Source organism: Bos grunniens, chromosome 5 (assembly GCF_055505025.1).
Source record: "Bos grunniens cultivar Pamir isolate PY7600 chromosome 5, Bosgru_T2T1.0, whole genome shotgun sequence".
Taxonomy (NCBI): domain Eukaryota; kingdom Metazoa; phylum Chordata; class Mammalia; order Artiodactyla; family Bovidae; genus Bos; species Bos grunniens.
In genome coordinates, this window is record NC_141169.1 from 110557968 (window position 1) to 110582070 (window position 24103).

A 24103-nucleotide genomic window follows, 5' to 3' on the forward strand; every position below is an offset into this window, starting at 1 on the left:
ACTCATAAAAGTATGCCTTTGAATTACTTGAATTCTGTGTATGAATACCTACCCAAATACAAACCCACACAGGGCAAGTTAAGGCTCATGAAATAGTAACAGCAGTCCTAACGTCATCTCCAACTTCTGCAAAAGCTAGCTTTTCTAGCTTCTCACAGAAAGGGCTCTTACATAATGAGGAAAACACAGAATGTGTTATCCTTCTCCACTCCCCACGCCTCCTACAGCACACTTGAGTGGACATCTTTGGTCTTTGCCTAAGATTTCTCTAGACTGTGAAGCAAGCAAAAGAAATTCTTTGGTTTATAAAGCCTTTGCTTATCAACACAGGCCTCTGGAAAATGGATGAAAGGATGTCTGAAGCCTGTGGGAAATCCCCAAGTTGGCCAATACTCTGCACACCTTACCAGACACTGAGTCCAGAGGCTGCTCTGCCAAGCACCAGGCCACCCAGGCAGACAGGACCCCAACAGGGCCTGGCTACCTCTGTGCTCAGTGGCCTGCGTCCTCTAACAGCGTGAGAGTCAGCCAGAGCGGCAGCAAAATCAAACAGCCCCCATATCATTTGACTGCAGGGTAGTTCTCAGCAGCTGAGATGCCCATGTTCCTGTGTCAGTTCAGGGGTAAGAGCGGGGCAGGAGGAACGGTCGAATGAACACAGGCAGAGGACCCGCACGCGGGCTCAGCCCGATACCCCCCCAGGCAGTAGATGACCCCACCTGGCCTCACAGGCTACCTCCACCCAATGCCCTCTCCCTCTCCAGCGAGTCCCAGGCCCTACCTTGGTGTTCGTGCACACCTTTCCCTTCTTGTAGTCTTTGTGGCTGCCCCGCTTGTCCAGCTTTGCCCAGAGGGCCTTGGCTTTCCAGTAGTTAAGCTTGGACTTGAGCTTGTGATAAAAGGAGCGATGGTCCTTAGGCTTCAGTTCCAGGTGGTCACAGAGCTCTTGGAAGGCCTTGAGGGTCCCCTTGCAGGTGGTGGCCTGCACGAAGCGGTCAAAGAGGACGTGGGCCCGATTCGTGGCCTCGTTCTTACTCTCCTCCATGTCCCCACTCTCAGCGCCCTGGACAGGTGGGGCAGGGGGAGGGCTGTGGACCCGCCTGATGCCGTCACGTTAACCTAATAAAGAAAAAGGGCTGGTTAGCACATCCCGGTCAGTATCTAGAAACATCTTCTAGGAGACAGTTTCCAAGTGCAGCAGTCATTTGTTCGACAATGTAACACGCGGCCTGCCCTCCACACACCAGGAACCATCTGAGGCCCAGGGAATGGAGAGGAGCAAGACCGCTGCTGTCAGGGACATCACAGCTGAGCAGGTGAGACAGGCTTGCGCTCCACTGAGCATCAGAGAGAGAGGCACGGGGCTGGGGACACGGGCAGAGGCCCCGTCACAGGGAAAGGGTCCTCACCCAAGATGGGCCTCTGAGGGACAACAGCTGAGCTTTCCAGGAGGAGCAAGTGTCAGCCAGCAGGGGAGAAGTGCAGGACATGGAGAGGAAGGAAAGTGGAAGGCCTGCAAGGGAGACTTACAGAGGAAAGGACTCAGTGAATGCTGACACCAGGCCAAGGCGTGACAAAGAGAAACACTCATCTGGGGCGGGGGGCGCGGCGAGCTCCCCTCTGACCCTGGTACATCTGACCTGCCTTGGTGGAGGGGCACACTGGCCAGTCGGCCAAGGCTGAGGCCCAGGGGGCCCGGTGTCCAGGTGGGAGCCGCCCACTCGAGGCTGGCCAGATTGCACAGAGAGTCCTGGCAAGAGGACGGCCCAGGGCTCCGGCCACCCGTCTGTGCTGCCGCCCCTTCCACCCCTGAGATCTGAGACTCGCGGACGGAAGGGGCGGCAGCACAGACGGCTGTCTGGAGAGATACAGAGGCACGGGGTGGGTTGGGGGCGGGTAAGTGGACACGGTACAGACGCAAGGGAGGGTGTGGGGAGGTCTCAGAGGACCACGTTAACGCACCATCACCACCTAGAAGTACTGTGAGAGCTGGGAGGCAAGGGGCCAAGGGCCAGGGTAGTGGGGCAGCAGAGGAGCAGGGCAGGCCAACAGGACGAGCAGCGGCGTGGCCCGGGGTCCACGTGCGGACACCCCAAGGACACTGCTGCCTCCCTCAGCCCCACTCTCCCCTGAGCGAGTGAGGAGGTGAGAGGAGCCCTCCCGCCACAGGGCTCACTGCTGGGGCTCCAGGTGAGCGGCCACCCAGTGCGTCCCCGCCTCCCACTGAGCGAGACACAGGGCCTCACCAGAGCTCAGCTCTGTAGAAGCGGGAGTGACCCACTACCCAGCAAGGCAGCCGAGGGCGAAGGGAGCCACCAACTGTCTGCTGAGGATGCCACCTGCCTGCCTCCCAGCTTCGTCCAGAAGCAGAAGAGACCCGCCTTCCGTCCTAAAGCTCTCAGGAGGTGAGAAGCCCCTTGGAAAGGATTAGTAACACTTTGCTTCTCCCCACACCTTGCCATGTATTACAAAGTTAAACCAGATCAACTGAGGGTGTGGGCGGTTTACTCTAGATACAAGGAACTGCCATTTCCAGGGTTTCCCTCGTCACCAAACACAACAGTCCTCATGTTCTCGTTGTTGCTGCTGCTCAGTTGCTCAGTCGTGTCTGACTCTTTGTGACCCCATGGACTGCAGCACGCCAGGCCTCCCAGTCCATCGCCATCTCCCGGAGCTTGCTCAAACTCATGTCCATTGAGTCGGTGATGCCATCCAACCATCTTAACCTCTGTCATCCCCTTCTCCTCCTGCGTTCAATCTTTCCCAGCATCAGGGTCTATTCCAATGAGTCAGTTCTTCACATCAAGTGGCCAAAGTATTGGAACTTCAGCTTCAGTCCTTCCGATGAATATTCAAGGTTGATTTCCTTTAGGATGGATTGGTTGGATCTCCTTGCTGTCCAAGGACTCTCAAGAGTCTTCTCCAACACCACAGTTCAAAAGCATCAATTCTTTCATGCTAAGCCTTCTTTTTGGTCCAACTCTTACATCCGTACATGACTACTGAAAAAGCCACAGCTTTGACTATACAGACATTTGTCAGCAAAGTAATGTCTCTGCTTTTTAATACATTATCTAGGTTTGACATAGCTTTTCTTTCAAGGAGCAAGTGTCTTTTAATTTCGTGGCTGCAGTCACCGTCTGCAGTGATTTTGGAGCCCAACAAAATAAAGTTCATCACTGCTTCCACTGTTTCCCCATCTACGTGCCATTAAGCGATGGGCCCAGATGCCGTGACCTGTTCTGTGGAGGCCAAAGGTGGTAATTCTTTACCTGACACACGCTGATCTGCTTCTCATCTCAAATACATCACTAACTCAACAACCTCCTATACACACTGCTAAAAACACAGCCTTTCCCAGCACCCCCAGGGCCAAGAGTTCAGCGAGAAATGGAACTGGAACTAACCTTCAGTCTCCCCAAAGCAAGCTTATTCTAGATAGCAGAACGCAGCAAGAGAAATACGTTAAAATTTCTCAAGAATCCATTATTTTTCTTACAAGCCAGTGGTCATCTTAGAAATGTCAGGTGGTCAAAGTTTTTAAGTGGCAGAAAAAACCAGATGTGTTTGTCCAGAGGTGGAGGAAAGGGGAACAGCCAGCCAGCGACTAGAAACCAAGGTGGCAGGGTGTGTGCTCCGTGGGCGCCCTCCTTGCCTCCTGCCCCGGGCGGGGCGGGACCTCTGCAGCTGTATCTGCTTCATTCCTGAGGCATCAGAGGGCTCCCGTGATCCGGCCCCTGCCTGCCTACCTGTGTTCACAGGTGACTGGCACTCCTCCAGCCACAGTGTCTGGAAAGCACTGACCGCACCAACTCCAATCGCCCCACCTCTCGTCCCACCTCTCGTCAAGAAAGAGGATGATTTTTCTTTGTTCCTAAAGAGCAGGAGCCGCCTTCCACTCCCTGCCAGGATGAGCAAGGAGCCCGAGGGACCTCTGTGTTTCAGCTGACCTCAACACACTCAAGATCCTGCAACATGCATTTCTAAAAGCCTCTCCCTCTCCCGAAGTCTCGGCATCTACTTTCAAAGAACTCTGAAGAATGGGCCAACACTCCCTGGCTGGCTGTATGTTTGAAATAAATACCTCCAAAGAGCTGCCCATTTCCTCAAACCTCACCACACACAAACTCCTTCATTAACACCTGCCGCCCCACCCCCTCTGCTGATGCAAAGCGCTTTCAAATGAACAGGCTCCAGTCGGAGGCACACGCGGAGAAGTGCCCATCCACGGGAGTTCACCCCAGGTCACTAATGACAGCAGATAAGTGGAGGAAAGGTGGCTCCTGGGACAGTGTGACAGCCGCCCGAGGTAAGACTACACAAGATCAATTCCCTCGGGCTGCCTCAGCTTTCCTCCTCAACAAGCCAAGAGGCCACAGCAGAGACACTCCAGTGCCTGTTCTGCAGCTCTGCTGGCGGGACGTCGCGTGCGGCCTGGGCACTGCCCAGCGCTGGTCCACGCTGACGGCCGCTGGGCAGACAGAAGGCCCTCCACCATCGCCCCCATGCCCTCATTCCTTAAGGTCAAACCCAGGTCGTGCTCCCCCAGCCTCTCCTGAACCACCCATGGCTGTGTACGTCCCAGCAGCCTGGGAAAACCAACAGTCGTGATCGCAGGAACCTACAGACCTGGAAACCTAGCCGGAAGGTGCCAGAAATCCGGGGGGTTGAAAAGCCAAGGTGTGGAAGGAAGGAACAAGGAAAGTGAGGAGTCTGAGGAGGGAGGTTGGAGGAGTAAGGGAGGCCCAGTCTCCCGCGGCGGTGTGGTTTCTGCCGCTGGCGTTGCCTTGAGTGCTCCAACCTCGGCAGCTGACTGCTGACTCAGAAGCACATTCCTTGGCTGTGGAAAGGAAAGTGCTGGAGAGACAGCCTATGAAGAACACGCGGGAACAGAGTCTATGTTTCTATTTATAAGAGCAAGAGGCTGTCACTGACTCATGGCTGGTTTGAGAACACTCAATCTCTGGCTCTTAGAATAGATGGGTGGTTACTTGAGGGGTGGAGGAGATTTATTTTTAAAGATAGAAAAAGGAAAGAGAATCAAAACAACAAAATGACAGTTATACTTCAAGGATAAAAAATCAGAGCCAAGTTTGGTTAAATTTCTCCTGAGCTTCTCCACCACTAATATACCAGCATGTGTGCAAAGCTGACTCGTACGAAGGAATCTATGAAATGCTCCCTTCCTAGTGCACTCAGAGGCGCTGCTTGTCTGAACAGACCTTAGAAGGCAGGCAAACAGGAAGGCTTGTTTTAGAATGTCATTAGGAGGAAACTTACAGAGATTTCTTCGTGTTTGCGGAAACAAGGACCAAGGTGGCCAAACGCCTTGCGTTCTTGATCAGTCTCTCTAAAAAGGACCGCCCAGGCCATCACCATCATCTGTGGATGGGGACACTGAGTCCCTTGCCTGGGGCGGCTAACTAAATCAGACCATCTGGAAATGAAGCTCTTTGTCACCCCAACTGCTTCCCAGCTCTGGTCCCAAAGCCGTCTCATCCCTCACGGCCCTGGGATAAGGTTCTCTGGTTCCCAGGAAGCAGCTCACAACACAAGAAGGAAAGCAGACCTTTTCATGATCCTTGTTCCTGACTTCGCTCCATTCCCTGTTCTCTGACTTTCCATCCTATTTAGCATCAGATGAACACTTGGCAGGATGCTGAGGACACAGAAGCCTCCAGGTGGCCCTCCCCATTCCCTGGTTCTGCTCTTTAGTCCTGCCCACCGGTCCTAATTCCGCAAGCACGTGACTGAGCATCCCCACCCCCACCCCACAGGCTCAGGGCAGGGACTGAGTCTCTGCAGCTCCAGCAGAAACACTCTAGTGTCTATGGAGTTGACAAGTGCATCTGTCTGGGGTCCCTGCGTGGCTGGGGACAAGAGGCGGAGAAGTGGATGGAGGTGACAGAGAAAACTTCTATCTAACGTGAGGGCTATGCAAGAGCAGACGGCTGGGCCGGAAGAGCAACTATGAATGCAGCACTCTGCTATGGGCCCTCAGACCACTTTATTCTGGCTATGAAACAGCCCTCTCTAGAGCGGGCCAGGAAGAGCCTGGACCATGACCTCTGGGTTCTCCTCCAAGTCTCCAATTCTGAACAACACTCATCCCCAATACTGTGTTTTCTCAAAACCTTTTATTTTACTTTCTTCAATAGCAATCTATTTCTTCAGGAAAAACACCTACACAGTTGACCAATGAGTCAGAAAGGACTTCTGCTCGTAGAGAACAGACCCGTGGTTGACAGGGGGAAGCGGGGAGGGAGAGGGATAGGCAAGGAATTTGGGGCTGGTAAATGCAAACCATTATACTCAGAGCAGACAAACAATAAGGTCCTACTGTATGGCACAGGGAACACACTCAGTACCTTGTGATAGACCACGAGGGAAGAGAAAACACAGGAAGAGTATCTATGTGTACAACTGAGTCACTGCGCTCTACAGCACAGGTCAGCCACATGTCAATCAAACATTTCTGTAAGTACATATAGAGAGAGATCACAAAAATAAAATATTGAAGGATCAAAAAATAAAATATATATAAAACTGAACTTTAAAAAGAAATGACCCCTGCCCTTTGTCACCCCAAGCAAATACTAGAAAGAAAGTCCAAGTCAGAACCAAACACCAGTAAACATAACAGCTGATGCCAATGCAATGCAGATGCCTGCCCCCAGACAACCCAGAAAAACAAAGAATCAAAAAGAACACTAGCCCCAGGCCCGGGATCTCAAGAAGTTATCTTCACCTGCAAAATGAAGGCAATGTTCAATGAATCAAAGGGTTTTTTGCAGGAATTGAGGTAATGAATGCAAACTGTTAGCACTGCTGGGTGCACAGCCAGACCCAGTAAATGACAGAAGTGTTACTATTAACTAGTAGTTGATAATCCCATTCACAAAAGGTTACATTAAGCTAAGTAAGTGGCTACTCACATAACAGAATGAGAGAACTCAAGACCGCTCTGTCTTTTGAAAGAAAGAAGAATGTGGTGAAGCCTCCTTTGTGCCCGCCGCCCACCCCTGCCTGTCCCAGAGGGTGTGACCAGGGCACTGGGCAGGAGGGGCTGGAGGAGAAGGCCTGCCAGCAAGTTCCTGCCAAACTCCGACGTTCACATGGAAGATACAAGGACTGTCGTGAAAGCGGCCAACGCTGAGGAGTTGCTAGAGGTCAGATCCAGACGGCATCTCAGCCTCCACTGCAATCTACCACCTGCGTTTTGCAGACAGGAAAGTGCTGCTTAAAGACACTTAAGAGTCACACAGCAGGAGAGCGGTGCGGCCAGGTTCCGGCCCTAGAGCCCAAGGCCCGAGCTGCCATGAAGGAAGAACCACTCAGGCACAGCTAGAGAAACAGTGCCGTCAGAACAATGCACGGCCGCCAGGCATAGAGCCTCCAGAAAGGCATCTTCAGGTGACGTGAGCAAGGATACACAACCAGGATTCTTCTTACAATGTATCACCGTATTGCCTCTTTGAGACGGAGCCCTTCAGTCAATAAAGGCCAGGGTGCTCTGGTGTCACAGGGACTCCGAGTTTCTGCTCCCCAGCCTGCATCCTGCAGCGGCACCTCGCAGGGAGCGATGGACCACACAGCACCTGTGAGTCATCCAGCACTACTCGGGCTGGCGTAGGGACTCACGGCAGGACAGGAGGGGAACCTCAGCCTAGTCACTACCAAGAGTCCAGAGCTGTGGGACAGAGACCAAGAGTCTGAGGGCCATGAGGATCCAGGTGGGCAGGTGAGGAAAGAGACGGAGAGAGACGCTCACTGAGGCTGTGGAAAAGCACAGCCAGAAGCTGTCTACCTGTACACGGGCTGGCCCCGCTCCTTGGAGCTCAGCCCCATGCACCAGGCTCCAGGCGCAGGGCAGCTGCTCAAGAGGCTCTGCTGATTCGAGGCCCTGTGGCAGCCCAAAGGGACATGACAACCCCACAAGGATGGCAGCGGGGCTGCCCGGAGACCCCTCCAGGACCCCTCCCCCTAGATGGACAAAGCTCCCAAAGCAGCATTAAAGCCAACATTTTTACAGTGGCCCACATGGCATCTAGTCCCATCACTTGATGGCAAATAGATGGGGAAACAATGGAAACTGACAGACTTTATTTTGGGGGGCTCCAAAATCACTGCAAATTGCAGTGTGATTGCAACCATGAAATTAAAAGACTCTTGCTCCTTGTAAGAAAAGTTATGACCAACCTAGACAGCACGTAAAAAGCAGAGACATTACTTTACCAATGAAGGTCCGTCTAGGCAAAGCTATGGTTTTTCCAGTAGTCATGTATGGATGTGAGAGTTAGACTATACAGAAAGCTGAGTGCCGAAAAAGTGATGCTTTTGAACTGTGGTGTTAGAGAATACTTTAGAGTCCCTTGGACTGCAAGAAGATCCAACCAGTCCATCCTAAAGGAAATCAGTGCTGAATATTTATTGGAAGGACTGATGCTGAAGCGGAAGCTCCAATACTTTGCCCACCTGATGCGAAGAACTGACTCATTGGAAAAGACCAATGCTGGGAAAGATTGAAGGCAGGAGGAGAAGGGGATGACAGAGGATGAGATGGTTGGATGGCACCACCGACTAAATGGTCGTGAGTTTGAGCAAGCTCTGAGAGTTGGTGACAGACAGGGAAGCCTGGTGTGCTGCAGTCCATGGGGTCGCAAAGAGCCAGACACGACTGAGAGACTGAACTAAAACACAGTAACACAATTAAGATTCTCTTTCATAAAATATTTTCCAAAACAAAAATTTAGCGATTAGAGTGACAACATCGACTTAAGACAACTGGGCTCTCACACCTGCTTCCTGCACCCTCCATCTGCTGCGTATATCACGCAGCTCTAGAAAACCCCACCATAAGCTAGTGAGCAGACAAGCCCCTCCAGCCTAGTGTTACCGTGAGAGTTCTCAGCTCACGGATCCCCCGAGAAGGTCCCGGGAGCCCACACCCCTGACCTCACCCTCTCGCTTCTCCTCCTGTGGCCCCCACGCTCGGCCCCTCAGCCACACGGGCCTCCTTGCTGCCTGCAAGCCCTCACTGTCCCCTCATCTGAAATACTGTCCCCCAGGTCCAGTCGTACATGCAGAACACACTACTGAGCAGCCGCTGCGTGCCGAGCACTGTGTCAGGTCCTAGAAACATCGTGGGAACAGAGGAAAACCTCACTCCACACGGGGCGCCCGTTCTCTGAAAGGCTGGCACGTGTGTGCCGCACCTTCACCACCCCAGGCTGCTATTCGGGTGTTGCCTCCTCGGTGTGGCCCTCCCTGACCCGCACCGGCTCATCTTTGCTTCCCCCTGAAGCACTCACCGCAATCCGACATACTGTAAATGCTATTTACTGCCGGTCCTCCTCTCTAGAATGTGAACTCTGTGAGAACAAGGACTTTTGCCCTTTGCTCCCTGCTGCACCGTCGCACCCAGAACCCATTTCTGACTCAGAGCAGCACACAAGTACCTCTCAGATTAGTGCACGGACGGGTGGCATTGGGGTTCAGGCAGAACTCTGCTGGGACATGAGATGAAGAGGAATCAAATGAAAATGCGCTCAGAGCCACCAGGTTGAGAGCAGGAACATGCACACCTGGAGTCCTATGAGGGGTCCTACTAGGGGACCCAGGCCTTCTCCAAGGCCACACCTGCTCACACGGGCCCCACCCAGCAGGAGAGGAGCCAAGACCTGGAGGCAGCTTTGTTTTCACAGCCAAACAGTTTCAGAGTAACTGTCCCCCCGCCCCCATCAAAGAATCTGGTTCCAGAGAAGAATTTATCAGTGTCAGGAAACGCTACATGGCAGCTCCAGCCCACCTGCCCCAAAAGATAAAGTGAAGGACCTACAAGCTTTCCAGATCCAAGTTGTGTGTGTGTGTGTGTGTGTGTGTGTGTGTGTGTGTGTGTGTGTGTGTGTGTGTGAAATCTGCCTCAGAAATCCATGCTGCTGTCATAAGCCAGGGTGTCTGCAGCCCTCACTTGGGGCTGACGACAAGGGGGAGCAGCACCGCCCACCAGCTTGTGACAAGGTGCCCAGGGATGAGTGGAGAAGGTGGGGGGCACCAACAGACAGCTAGACACCTGACACCACAGCTTCAGGAGTGGGGTGGGGAGGCGGCTCCTCTGAGCTGCAGGAGGAAGACAAGCCGGCAGCGCACACTGACGCGGCCCACACTGAGCCGGGACCCAGTCTGGGTGGGGGCAAGGCTGGCTGGATTCAGGCCCCCATCCGCGCCCACCTGCCCACTCTCGGCACCCCGCCTGCAGGGGCAGAGGCAGCGCCTTTGCCTCTCCACCTGCACTCGCTGTCCTCGCGCCCCTCGGGATGTCCCGCCAGTCAGGGGCCTCGCGTTCTCTTCTGAAGCTGGCCCCATCTACGATCGAACGTCTGGGGCATCCTTACGTGTACAGCTCAGGGCGTCAGGTCATTCACGTTCTGTGCGCCCGCCCGTACTCCCCACTCCCGCCTTCCCACACCTCCTCCCCGTGCACATCTCCAGCTGCGGCCCCTCCCTTCTGCTGCCTCCCTGTCCTCCTAACTCCCCTCTACACGCCTGTCCCCACCGCTGGACCCCCTGGAGAGCCCTGTCACCTTCCCCTGCCTCTCAGTCTGGCTTCTGTCTCCATCACTCCACCAAGGGCGGCGTGAAAGGCTGACACTTCAGTCCTTATCTCACTCATTTGCTTTCTGGAACTCTTCCTGGAAACCCTCCTCTCCCTGGCTCGGCCTCCTGCTCTCAGCCACTAACTGGTCTCACACTGCTCAGCTCCCTCACACGGCTACAGCTGTTCCGGCTGCCCCCCTCTCTTCATAAACTGGACGACCCCCCCACAACACTTCTATCTTTGCTGACCTTGCTCCTGACAGCCAAACGCTACTGGACATCTTCATGCAGACACTCCATGGGGTCCCCGACTAAGCAGTGCACACGGGACACTGCTCTCTTCCCCGGCTCTCTCCCCCTATGCGCTCAGATGCCACCACCGTCCACCCGCCAATCTTCCCCGGCTCTCTCCCACTACGCGCTCAGATGCCACCACTGTCCACCCGCCAACGAAGACTGGGGGTCATTTCAGACCCTGCTCTGTGTCCACCCCTTAATCCAATCACCTCAGAGCAAAGACCTGTTGATTCGAACTCTCTAGGACCTCCCTATCTGTATTCTGGTGGAACACCTGTGGTCTCCAGCTTGGACCATTACAACTGCCTCTCAATCTTAAACTCCCTACAGGAGTGCTGAGCGCACTTTTCAAAGAAAAAATGTGATCTCTTCCCTTAAATGTGATCTGCTACATCCCCCACTAGCCCACTGTTTCCAGGAAGTAATCCAAAGCTTCAGCAAGGTTCCCAAGGCCCCAGAGGTCTAGCAGCCACCTCGCGTCCTCCCACCCACACACAGACCGCCGTCCTCAGCCGCCCTGGATGCACATGCGCAGAGCCCCACGTGCAGTCGTGTGTTTCCCCCACGCAGCACGGCCGTCACACCCTGCCCTCCACCCCCGTGCTCCTGCTCACCTGGGCCGCCCCTCCTCCCCTCCACACTCCCCACTGCTCTGGGGTAAAGCCCAGGTCTGCCTCCCGGCAGCTCAGGGGTGCTAGCTGGCAGGAAGAGGCGTTCATTTCTGTTTTGCACTCAGCACATGTGTCAATGGGAAGGAGGAGAGAGAGAATGAGAGGCTCATGTGGGCCACAGAGTCTACTGTCACAGAATCCAGAAAGGAGAAAAAGGACACGTGACGATCCGTCTGTTACTAACTTGTTATTGACTTAAGGGGCGGAGAGCAGGACTCGGAAGTGGCCAAAGGGAGTACCTGAGGCAGCTCTGGACAGTTCTCAATGAAGAAAAGGACTTTTGTTTTCAGTCGACGTTTCAGGACCTCATTTACAGCTTCTTCAGATACTACAGTGTCCCTGGTCACCAACACAGTGATGTCTAAGCTCCCTGGGGGCTAGACAGTCTAAAGGAGAAGACTCACCGGCTACCCACATGGTTCTTGGAGACGGAAACACGGAAGGAAGGAGGCGATAAAGCAGGTGTTAAGACTGGTTGTAAAACAGGAGTGCGATGACAGAGCTGTTTCAAGAGGCCAGCAGGTAAAGGAGGAAAAAGATCTCTCACATGTCGATGACAACCTCTTCACCTCCACCCACACACCAGGCAAAATGACCTGATCTGCCTCAGCTCCGGGCCTCGGGAGAGAGTGCGACTAGCCACTCCTCTCAGCTGTTTCCAAAGCAGAAATTAACCATGAGGGCTAATCATAAACCAGTTCTACAGAATATACTTTCCCTTCCCAATTAGCTTAAGAGGGCATGGGACTGGGATGTTCCTGGTGGCCCAGTGGTTAAGACTGCACCTTCCAATGCAGGGGGTGGGTACAGGTTCAATCCCTGATCAGGGAGCAAAGATCCCATATCCCACATGTCTCGTGGGCAAAAAACCAAAACAGAAAACAGAAGCAATATTGTAAGAAATTCAATAAAGACTTTAAAACTGGTCCCACAATAAAAAAAAAAAAAAATCTTTAAAAACGTGGGGGTGGGGTGGGGCATGGGGCTAAGGCATAATTCCCCAGCAAAACACAATCTTCTCTGGATCGGACACTCCTCAAAGCAGCCCTCTCATCCTACTGACTCCACTGAGCTCTGACCATCGACAATCACTCCTGCAGCTACAGCCCAACCCCTTCAGGAGAGAAAGAGTCCATCTGGTTAGAAAAAAAAACAGAAAAGGTCGGGGGGAGGTAACAACAAACTTCATTTCCTTACACTTAAGGAATATTGTGAACTCAAGCTGTACTCTGGCAGGCTCCTGAAAGGGCACAGCCCACAACTCCTCCTTACTTACGCCACCCCTGCCCTAGGGATGACCCCCTTCCTGTCTAGTGGGGGGGGGGGGGCGGTGGATGCTGAAGTATAGCCAAGACTTGAGTTTCTTTTCTCCCAAAGACAAATTGCCAAAAATCAACTGCCATGAGACCTTCGGGCTCCAAAATTCCAACTACTCTGGGCTCAAGGCCAACACTTAACCAAGGTTTCTCCACAGAGGACTAATTAATCTTCACTTAGTTCAGCACCAACAACATTAGGCAACGAGGCCCCCCTAGGGCCTGAAGGCTCTGCTCCACATCTGCCCACGTCCTAAACACCAGCAGCACCCCACGGCCGTGGGGGGACGGCCGCCTTCAGCATCCTGCTCTGGTCCAGCAGCGGCAAGCTTCGGGTGACATGCTGTTCCCTGACCACAGCTAGATTTTCTGAGACCCGTGCCCAAGCTCTCACTGGCTGAGTCACTGGGACCTGACGTGTTGTACCAAGTGTTCCCTAGGGGTGGCAGTAGGCATGATCTACTGCCCAACCCTCTCACCCCCTGTGGCTGAGGCGGGCCTGCCTCCAGGAAGCCCTCTTGCAAGCTGGGGGACCTCAGTACCTCAGCTGAGACAGGACCACTCGATGCCGAGCATGACCAGGTCATCTGGGAGCATCTCACTCTGAGGTTCCCCCTTTTGGGTACCAACTGCGTATTTCACTTTCAGAAATAACACTCCCTGTGGGCAGGGAAAAGGGACTGTATCTGTTCCACTAATTACACATCTGAGGCAGAGACTGGACATCAGACACAAAGACCTTGTAAAGGGCCTTAACTAAGCAGCCTTCTGTCTCAGACATCTGACCAGAAGCCCCAGAGTCTTCTCATATCACAGCATGAGCAAAGCAGGATGCAGTAACTGTTACACGAGGATGACCACCCCACCCCCGGCCAAGGGCAGCCTCTCTTTGTGCTCACTGCCTACTTCCTGTGGGGCGATTCAACCCGCCTGTTCACACTGAGGCCACGATCCCGTCTAACAGCAAGTGTATTTTTTAACAACAGGCGCTGACAATACAACAGGTGGGCCAGGTCTCTGTCGTCCAGAAGTGTCCGGCTCCTGAAGAGGAAGTTAGTAACAATCAGGTGGTGAACCACGCCCGCTTCGTGTGCTGCAGTCCAAATGCACAGAGTGACACTACGCTGAAGGCAGGGAAATCTGTTTACCTCCTTTTCAATCAGCTGGGGAATTTGGAAAAGAAGGCAGGAGATGATAAGCAGTGAGAGAATATAGATAGCCACCTCTCCCGATGACCCTTCAAATGGAACCGCTGAGAAACAGTCATACTGTAAGATTTGAGTTTCACTAAAATTCCTGTTCACCCTGAAATCAAGTGATAACAGAGCAATAAAATGGCCAAACAGCTAGAGGGGGAAAAGTAATGGGATCCACATAAAGGACTAACTGGGTCACAGGCCTCTAGGCGCCTCCCCTTCAGCCCCGCGCAAGAAACAGACGGGTGGGGCTTGCTCCCTGGCTGGATGCTCCAGCCAGGTCAGGGGCTGGACGCCCTGGCACAGCCAGATCAGAGGAGCCAAGGCAGAGCCCAGGCTGTGCCAGTTCCTCACTCACAACCTGCGGGGCTTGGCAGAGAGCCGTAAGAGCTCTGTGCGGGCCCCCACTGCCCACGAGAGCACACCCAGGCAGGCGTGGTGCAGCGCTCAGGGCCGGAGGGAGTGGTTCTCTAGACAACTCTGACGTATAACTTACACACCATAAGAGTCATCTGTTTTAAGTGTATGATTCAATGGTTTTTTAGTAAATTCACCAAACTATGCAACCATTGCCACAGCAGTTTTAGAAGAACATTTCCATCAATCTCGCGGTGTTTTAATAACTTCCCAGTCTGAAGATGAACCTGTTCCAACAGGTGCTGGGCTGCTGAATGGGAGGCAGTGCCCACTGCCGTTGCTGCCAGTTTGCCCGCTCTAGGCGACTCAGAAAAGCAGAGTTATGCAGCATCTGTCCTCCTATGCCTGGCTTGTCTCACTGAGCACAATGTTTCCAATGCTGATTGGCGCTGTTTAACACGCCTGAAAACTGTTCCACTAATTACACATTGCATGTGTGTGCTCATCCACGAATGGGACACGGGTCGTGTCCACTTTCTGATTGTCAATAATGTTGCTATGGACATGGGTGTATGAGTTTGTAGACCCCACCACAACTCTGTAATCCAATTTGCATGTCGTGTTTCTTCCAAAGTGGTCTTTCTAAGCAAAGCTCATCATTTCACTGACACACTGAACTCCTTAGCTGCTAGTAGCAGCCTACTCTCCACTGCCAACACACACCTATCTCTATCTATCTATCTGCTGCTTCAGGAAGCCGCCTCACTCCTCCCTGTGCAGCGTGGTTCATGGTCAAGGACATGCTTCCCCATCGCACACACACAGCCAACCCCCTCGGGTCGTCTCTGCACAAGGCCCACCACAGCCGTGAGGCCACTCACCACCCATGACGGCTTCGGCTCCACGTCCCGTCTGAGGCCCTCTGGACACCTTCGCTCCTCACTTCTCTGGGCACACCCCTTTCCCCTGCTCCCACCCGGCGCTCCTGGAGGTAGCAAGTTCCTCTCAGGTTTCTACCACCAGAATTTAGCAGAGTGTCAGAGCCACGACAAGTATGCAGATCCCTATGGAATGGATTTTTGGTTTATGAGTACATATTTTGAGTGTTCAAGATAAGTTCCATTTTTAAAAAGCCGTAGAAATACTTGTGCGTCCAATATTTTATTTTTAAAACCACAAGTGACGTGAGCTGCTAACATCCAAACCTACAACATATTAGTTCCCCAAGAAAGGAGCAACAAATAACCACATTTTTCCCAAAGGCTTCCTTTCTCAAACATGCCTGGACCCTGATCTGTTTCCAGTTTAAGAAGGAACACACTTCCTTAAAGCCAAAGGGTTACTTGTAATGAAGAAAAGCCTCATATTCAGAATATTTAAAGGATTTATACAAACCCATAAGAAACCAGCAGATACTCAATGAAAAACAACCAAAATACCTGACTAGGTACTTCACAAAGGACATCCAAATTGCCAAAAAGCATCTGAACAGGTACCCAATATTATTAGTCATCAATAAAATTCAGTCAGAACCACAGTGAGAAACCGCTGCCCACTCATTAGAATGACCAACAACTAGACACTCAGAATATAAGCTCAACAACCAGCGTGTCAACCTACAACCACTTTGGAAAACTGCTCAGTAGTAGTTTCAGAAGTTGAAGAAACTCTACCATAAAACTCAGACATTCTATTCCTGGGAATACTTCTGAAAGAAATCTATGTCTATATTAACCCAAAGACAAGTACAACAATGCTTATGGCATTACACAGACACACGCATTTATTGTATATAGCATTATAGTTCACAATACTCTAAAACGCAAGTCACCCAAATACAAAATGAGAAATAAGCAGCAGCAACGGAATACTACTATGAACTACCGCCTCACGCAGCAACGCGGACGCCGAGCACAGACCAACGGAGAGCACGAGAAGGCAGACGGGCACAGGAGCGAACACAGTACCAGGCTCCTCTCTGTAGAGACCAAGGACAAACACAAGTCACATCTACGGGCGAGGCAGCTCCCTGGCAGTCCACTGGTTAGGACCCTGTGCTTCCCTGCCAAGGGCCCAGGTTCAATCCCTGGTCAGGGAACTAAGAGCCACAAGCCACAGCCAAAAAATCAAAAACAAAAGCCCCCAAATCTATGGAGTTGAAGAAGTCCATCAAGAATAATGGCTGGGGCTGGTGGGGTGGAGTCACTGTCAGGGAAGGGGCAAGGGGCGCCAGTGGGACCCTGATCTGGATGGTGTCACATGGGTGGCCAGGCAGCACTGTGTCAGTTTGGTTCAGCTGGGAACTATGTTTCCCAGAACCCCCAGAGCTCTGAGTTAGAACTGGTCAGAAATGCAACTCGTACAAGGTTTGGAGGCCACACCTTTCCGAAGGTCTCAACAGTCAGATGTGCAGATGAACAGAGACAGAGGCGCCGGGGTTCCAGCTCATCCTCGCTCTCCCTCCATTCCACCCAGCTCTCCCTTCTCGCCGCTGACCCTGCTGCCCAACAGCAGGCCCCACCAGCACCAGACCCCGGTGAGCCCCAATGGACAGCAGGTCTCCAGGAGCTCTGACCTGTCCACCCAGACTGATGACTTGGGCAGACTGAAGAGGGACTCCCCTGTGACCTCCAACCCCTCATCTGGACCATCACTGCCCCAACACTTCCCATGGTGGGGAAGGTCCGACTTCTGTAAGAAATCCCTGTCTCCCAGATTTTATACTGATCGGCTCCCAGCTGAGCGACGGACACATGCAGAGGTGTATATATACATACACATCTGTGTGTGTGTGTGTGTGTGTGTGTACACACAGGACTTGTAATACTTAAGATTTGTGCACTTTAAGAACATACGTTGCTGCTGCTGCCGCTGCTAAGTCGCTTCAGTTGTGTCCGACTCTGTGCGACCCCATAGACGGCAGCCCACCAGGCTCCCCCGTCATTCAGTTCGGTTCAGTTCAGTCACTCAGTCACGTCCGACTCTTCGTGACCCCATGAATCACAGCACACCAGGCCTCCCTGTCCATCACCAACTCCCAGAGTTCATTCAGACTCACGTCCATTGAGTCAGTGATGCCATCTAGCCATCTCATCCTCTGTCGTCCTCTTCTCCTCCTGCCCCTAATCCCTCCCAGCATCAGAGTCTTTTCCAATGAGTCAACTCTTCTCATGAGGTGGCCAAACTACTGGAGTTTCAGCTTTAGCATCATTCCTTCCCTAGAAATCCCAGGGCTGATCTCCTTCAGAATGGACTGGTTGGATCTCCTTGCAGTCCAAGGGACTCTCAAGAGTCTTCTCCAACACCACAGTTCAAAAGCATCAATTCTTCGGCACTTAGCCTTCTCCCCCGTCATACCACCATTAAAAAAAAAAGTCTAGAAACAAACAAAACCAGGACCTTTTTGCCCATGTCCTGAGAGAACAGACTCTGGGCAGCACACGCCACTGGAATCTGCACTGCACCCCTCACAACAGTGAAGGACCTGACGCAGCATTGCTGGCCAAGACCCAGGGCAGCCCGCCGGGTGCGGCCAGAGCCTAGGGGTGTGTTTCTGGACACCAACAGAACATGTGCTCCTGCCTGGCAGCTGCCGACTCCCTAGCACCAAGTTCCAAGGTCCAGAGGGGGCTTCCCTTTCGAAGGGGAGACTCACCACAGTCCCTGCGCACCCGGGGTCTCAAATGGGCGGGAAGGCATGGGGACAGGGGGTGCAGAGACAAGGCAGCAGTCCAGCCTGTCCAGAACCACACGCGGTGCTGCTACAGCGGCCTGGGGTACCACACAAGAGTCAGTCCCCAGACTCACTGTTTTCTAGAAGACCCACACGTTTTGCTGACTTTTACTCCCTCATAGCTCAGTCAGTAAAGAATCTGCCTGCAATGCAGGAGACCCAGGTTCAGTTTCTCTGTCAGGAAGATCCCCTGGAGAAGGAAATGGCAATCCACTCTAGTATTCTTGCCTGGAAAATCCAATGGACAGAGGAGCCTGGCGGGCTACAGTCCATGGGATCGCAAGAGGCGGACATAACTTAGCGACTAAACCAACCAACCAACTCCATTCAGCAAATCGTTTATTGAATGAGTGGTATATATCAGGTCTGATACTTGGCTTTGAAATTACGAAGGTGAATAAAAATACAGTGACTGTCCCTGTGGGCTTCCCAGGTGGCTCTCGTGGTAAAGAACCCGCCTGACAATGCAGAAGACATAAGAGATGCGGCTTTGATCCCTGGGTGGGGAAGATCCCCTGGAGGAGGATATGGCAACCCACCCCAGTGTTCTTGTCTGGAGGATCCCAGGGACAGAAGAGCTTGGTGGGCTACAGTCCATAGGGTCATAAAGAGTAGGACATGACTGAAGCAACTTAGTGCATACACATGCATGCCTGCCAGGCTGGATGAAGCACAAGCTGGAATCAAGATTGCCAGGAGAACTATCAATAACCTCAGATATGCAGATGACACCAGCTAAATGGCAGAAAGCGAAGAACTAAAGAGCCTCTTGATGAACATGAAAGAGGAGAGTGAAAAAGGTGGCTTAAAACTCAACATTCAGAAAACTAAGATCATGGCATCCGGTCCCATCACTTCATGGCAAATAGATAGGGAAACACTGGAAACTGTGACAGACTTTATTTTGGGGGACTCCAAAATCACTGCAGATGGTGACTACCGCCATGAAATTAAAAGACACTTGCTCCTTGGAAGAAAAGTTATGACCAACCTAGATAGCATATTAAAAAGCAGAAACATTACTTTGCCAACAAAGGTCTGTTTAGTCAAAGCTACAGTTTTTCCAGTAGTCATGTATGGATTTGAGAGTTGGACCATAAAAAAAAAGCTGAGCACTGAAGAACTTATGTTTTTGAACTGTGGTGTTGCAGAAGACTCTTGAGAGTCCCTTAGACAGCAAGGACATCCAACCAGTCCACCCTAAAGGAGATCAGCCCTGGGTGTTCAATGGAAGGACTGATGTTGAAGCTGAAACTCCAATACTTTGGCCACCTGATATGAAGAGCTGACTCACTGGAAAAGACCCTGATGCTGGCAAAGATTGAGAGCAGGAGGAGAAGGGGATGATGGAGGATGAGATGGTTAGATGGCATCACCGACTCGATGGACACTGAGTTTGAGCAAGCTCTGGGAGTTGGTGATGGACAGGGAAGCCTGGCATGCTACAGTCCCTGGGGTCGCAAAGAGTCGGACATGAGTGACTGAAGTGAACTGAATTAATGCAAGCCTGCCCTTGTCTGCTGGAGGATACAGACAATAAACAAGTAAGAAAACAAGCACATACAGCTGACACCTTCATAGTGCAGGTCTGAACTGCATGGGCCCACTTACACGTAATGCTTGAGAACAGTAAATACTGCAGAGCTACACAGTGGGCAAACTGGGACGGGCAAACCCACAGATGCTAGGAGTTCCTAGCAGTTCAGTGAGTAAGACACTGTGCGTCCACTCCAGGGGGCGGGGGTTTGAGCCCTGGTTGGGGAACTAAAGACCTCATACGCTGCATGCATGCATGCTAAGTCGCTTCAGTTGTGTCCAACTCTTTGCAACCCTACGGACTGTAGCCCGCCAGGCTCCTCTGTCCATGGTATTCTCCAGGCCAGAATACTGGAGTGGGTTGCCATGCCCTCCTCCAGGGGATCTTCCCCACTCAGAGATCGAACCCACATCTCTTACATCTCCCGCACTGGCAGGCGGGTTCTTTACCACCTGTGCACCTGGGAAGCCCCATCCATATGCTGCATGGCACGGCAAGAGAAAAACAAAACAAAACAGTAAGAACCTGGAGATGCAGAGGAGTCACAGATCGGAGAGCCAAATACAAATTATACGCAGGTTAACCCCCGCATCGTTCAAGGGTCAACGATAATTACAAAATATGACTGCCAGGAAGGAAAGGCACAGGTTATGGTGACTAACAGGAAGAGACCTGAGACAGGCTGGTCATGGGAGCGTCTCTGAGCAAGTGAGTCACAGCAGAGTCGACAGGACAGGAGAGAACAGCTTGGAGCCCCCCGCCCCCACCACTACAAGCTCCCCTCTGGAGTCCTTAACACAGCCTTCCTCCAGAGTGGACAATGTCCATTCCAGACTCTCTCCACTTCACATTTCACAAGGCATTTCCACACAAGTCGTCTACTTCCTCACACAAGCCTGAGCGCATGTCACCACCTGTCCCTAGTCACACATGAGCTATCAGCGGCGCCGTGATTAATTTCCCTCCACCGCCTCCCTTCCACTTCCTTTCACCATCACTTTTAAGTTAGGGACTCTTTGACTACTTCTTCCAAGGACCCATCAATCCGCTAAGGATATTATTTTAAGTGGGAAAACGCCAAAGCCTAGCTTTCCCACATCTACTTCAGTCCCACACTTATTGTAAAAAGACAAGTTCAGTCCAAAACAGGGAGGGAAAAAAAAAGGATGACTATGGTTAAGAGGTAAAGATGCACCACAGGGACGTCTACATGGTGCCCGCAGGTTTAATTACACTCCAGGAGCCGGTTTACATGACCATCCCCAGATCTGTGAGTCCCTAGGGGCAAGGACCACGCCAGATCTCATTCCCAGGACCGTAAGTGGTCAAGACATCAAGGAACCCAACAAGCCACTTAAAAAAAACCAGCACTGTTCTCTTTCCCCTCTTGTAAACACTTATAGCAACTACATTTTAAACTAAATGCAAGACTCTACAATCACTCCCTGTTTTGGAAGGAGAAGGTTCGAGAGACTTTTTGGCCATCTCTTACTGACTGTAATAACTATCACCATTCACTGAACTTCCCCATGTGCCAGCCATGGCACTGGCACGTCACAACAATCTTTACACATGGTCCTCACACGGTCCCACAAAGAACTCTTATGATCTCACTGTGTACACGAGAAAACTCAGCCTCAGACAGTCAGGAGCTTGCCAGCTCGGAAGCTGAAAATGACAACATCTAAACACAGGAGTGCCTCACTCTAAAGCCCACGTTACCCCACCTCTTCCCAAAGGACTCTAACGTGTCCACAGGAGACCAAACACCCGATGGGAAAGGCCAGCATTCTGAGCCTCGGATGCTCCGTATCTGACTTATCACTAACACACCGCCGAGATCAGCAGACTCAGCTCTACACCAGCAGCTCCGCGCACTTCTAAGGAACAGACCTGGGACCGAGCAGGGCTCCTTTACGACGCTGCCCTTGCCAACATTACATCCGGCAGATAACTGTGCTGAACTCTGGTGCCAAGTACAATTTTGCACAGAAGATCTGGGTGTCGAGAGGTTTGAGTTCCTTGGTCTAAGACAGTGCTCTGATGACCAGAATCTGAAAGACCTGAGTCGAAGCCGAGCAGAGGGTGGGGCTACTTCTCACCTGTAAGGTAAGTGGACTGTTCTCCCCACCAGTGCCCCGGCTTTGGATGGGCAACCAGTAACACAGGACAAAGACACACCCACACAGGCACTGGAGCCCATGACTCTGAACGGAGGCGCCTCCTGCCCTGGCCCTGGCCACCGCGTACGGCAGTGTGGCTCCCAGAGCAGGGGAGGGCTGCACTGGCTGAAGCCCACACACCTGGCGAGGAGCAGCGTCCACACGAAAGGGGGGTACACAGAGGGGTAGCAGGGAGAAGGACGGCCATGCATCCCTGCCAACCGAGGCCCACGAGCGCTGTCTGGATCGTGGACAGTGGGCTCAGCCAGGGGAAGGGCTCTGACTCACTCTGTACACCTTGTGAAGAACCAAACAAAAACTAAAGAACAGACCCAGCCTCCTGTCTATGCAGCTCTGAAAGGTGGCATTGGACAGTCATTTCCACACTTAGAAACGGAGGCCCTTCCCGGCTGGAGAGGGACTCGGGATGCCAGGATCCCATCTTCATATTACATTAGAGCAGCCGTGCTCCTCTAATGCAAACAGTCCCATCACTACTGCCTGTGGACAGGCACGTCCCTCAAGGCAACGTGGAAACAAGAGACACCCACTGGAAAGACACTGGGAGCCTCGGACCCCACCGCACACACTCATGGTCTGAGCCCCGTGAGGCAGACCCAGGGGTACGTGCTGCAATTTCCTGGAGGACTAACACTCCTCCACGTGGCCTGACGAGGCCGGGCATCCCAACCAGCACTCCTGCTCTGTGGCTTGGCAGAGACTCCAGTCCAGTCCTGTGCCTCTTATCAGAGCGGTGAGCCCTTTCCGGTCAAGCTTCGTGAAAACAGTCATTAAGGTCGGTGTTAATTCATGTCTGACCGTGAGTCTGAAGGGAAAAAAATGGATTGGAAAAAAATGTGTCCTGAAGTAACTTTTTGGGTTCTTTGGCTGTGATCATATGAAAAATCTCTTAAGACAGGCTTTCCGATGCTCAGGGACAGGCAGCAACGGACCCCTGACGAAAAGGAGAGCTTCACTCAGAGGCTCCGTTCACCGGAGCCATTGGCTGCAGAGAACCCTGAGGGAGCCTGGCCTCTGCACCCAGACACCTGGAGCAGCTGGACGTGGCGAGTGCCCTGTAGTTCCATCAATCCTCCCTTCTGGCCAGTATGAGGCGAGCCTAGCCCAGTGTTCACTAAAGCAGTCCTGACCAGCTGGGCCCACTCTGCTGGAAGCCCAGCAGCCCGCCTGCACCACAGCAGGCCAGAAGGTCCAAGGGAAGGCCCACCCCATCAGGCCCCTAAGAGTAAAGTCACAAGTAACCTTTGCTCCCCACGCTCTTTAAACCAGAGGTGACACTCTGGGGCTGCACCATCCCCTTAATGCACACTGCAGAGCTGGCAATCTAGCTAAGTTTTACCTCTATGACGAAAGCATGTTGACAGCAAGAGTCCCTAATCTCTATGAGGAACCAAGTGAAATTTTTCCAATTCTTGTGTATTCTCCTGAAATTAACTCTTCTTCCTACGCTTTCTTGGGCCACTAGAATAGGTTCCTTGAAAATGCCTCTATCCTTCTTTTATCAGAGAAGATTAAGGCAGAAAGAACAAAACCCCTTCAGTGCAGAAAGTACTCTTGTGCGCTCACGAAAAACAAAGGCTCTTTCCAGGCACGAGGAGGCTCCCTACTCCGGGCCTGGGCTGAGCCTTCGGAGTAAATCAGAGCCGTCTGCAGCCTCGGTTCGGCCCCGACCTCTTTCTCTTCCCTCTGAGAGCATGAACTAGAAGCGACAGAAGAGCCAGAGCTCCACAGTCTGCCTTCTGGGGGCCCGTCCCACCGCGAGAACAGGCAGTCCGAGCTTTGTGCCATGACATCAGCCACCCATCAATGGCGAGAAGGTCAGGTTCTGTCTACGGAACCAACCACTGCGAACTGCAGAAGACTGTCAAACCGCAGAAGGCAGTGCAGGTGTGAGAGATGGCTTTCTTTTACCCTGTGTTCGTTACACAGAAAGTGAGAAGAACGGGGGAAACCTTTTTTATGGAAAAAACAAAGAACCCCCCCACTTCCCTAGGTACTAGCACAGCCCACATAGGACCCTGTACCTGGGCCAGGATGGAAAGTGGACGCCTTTGTCTGTGAGGCGCTGGATGCAATCTTCCCAGGGCCGCTGCCAGGAACACAGCCAGAGGGGTAGAAAAGTGTCTGCTTTTTTAGCCCCCCCTTTTAACCTGAGTGCACACGCGTGTGCATGTTTTCAAATAGGGTTCCAAAGTAGTGAAGGGAACGTGGAATAAA

The 24103-nt window shown here is 52.4% G+C and overlaps 1 protein-coding gene across 18 annotated transcripts in view; it reads right to left on the reverse strand.

Moving 5' to 3' along the window:
• Positions 1-24103, reverse strand: part of MICAL3 (microtubule associated monooxygenase, calponin and LIM domain containing 3) — a 156363-nt gene that overhangs the window by 74882 nt on the left and 57378 nt on the right. For 17 of the 18 annotated variants that reach the window (XM_086402650.1, XM_086402651.1, XM_086402667.1 and 14 more), the window contains exon 2: positions 782-1119. In XM_086402650.1, the coding sequence (XP_086258776.1) occupies positions 782-1045 (264 nt within the window). In that variant the 5' untranslated portion in view covers positions 1046-1119. Of the gene's footprint in view, positions 1-781; positions 1120-4629; positions 4796-24103 lie in introns of those variants that run through there. The other variant, XM_086402653.1, reaches the window with a different exon arrangement.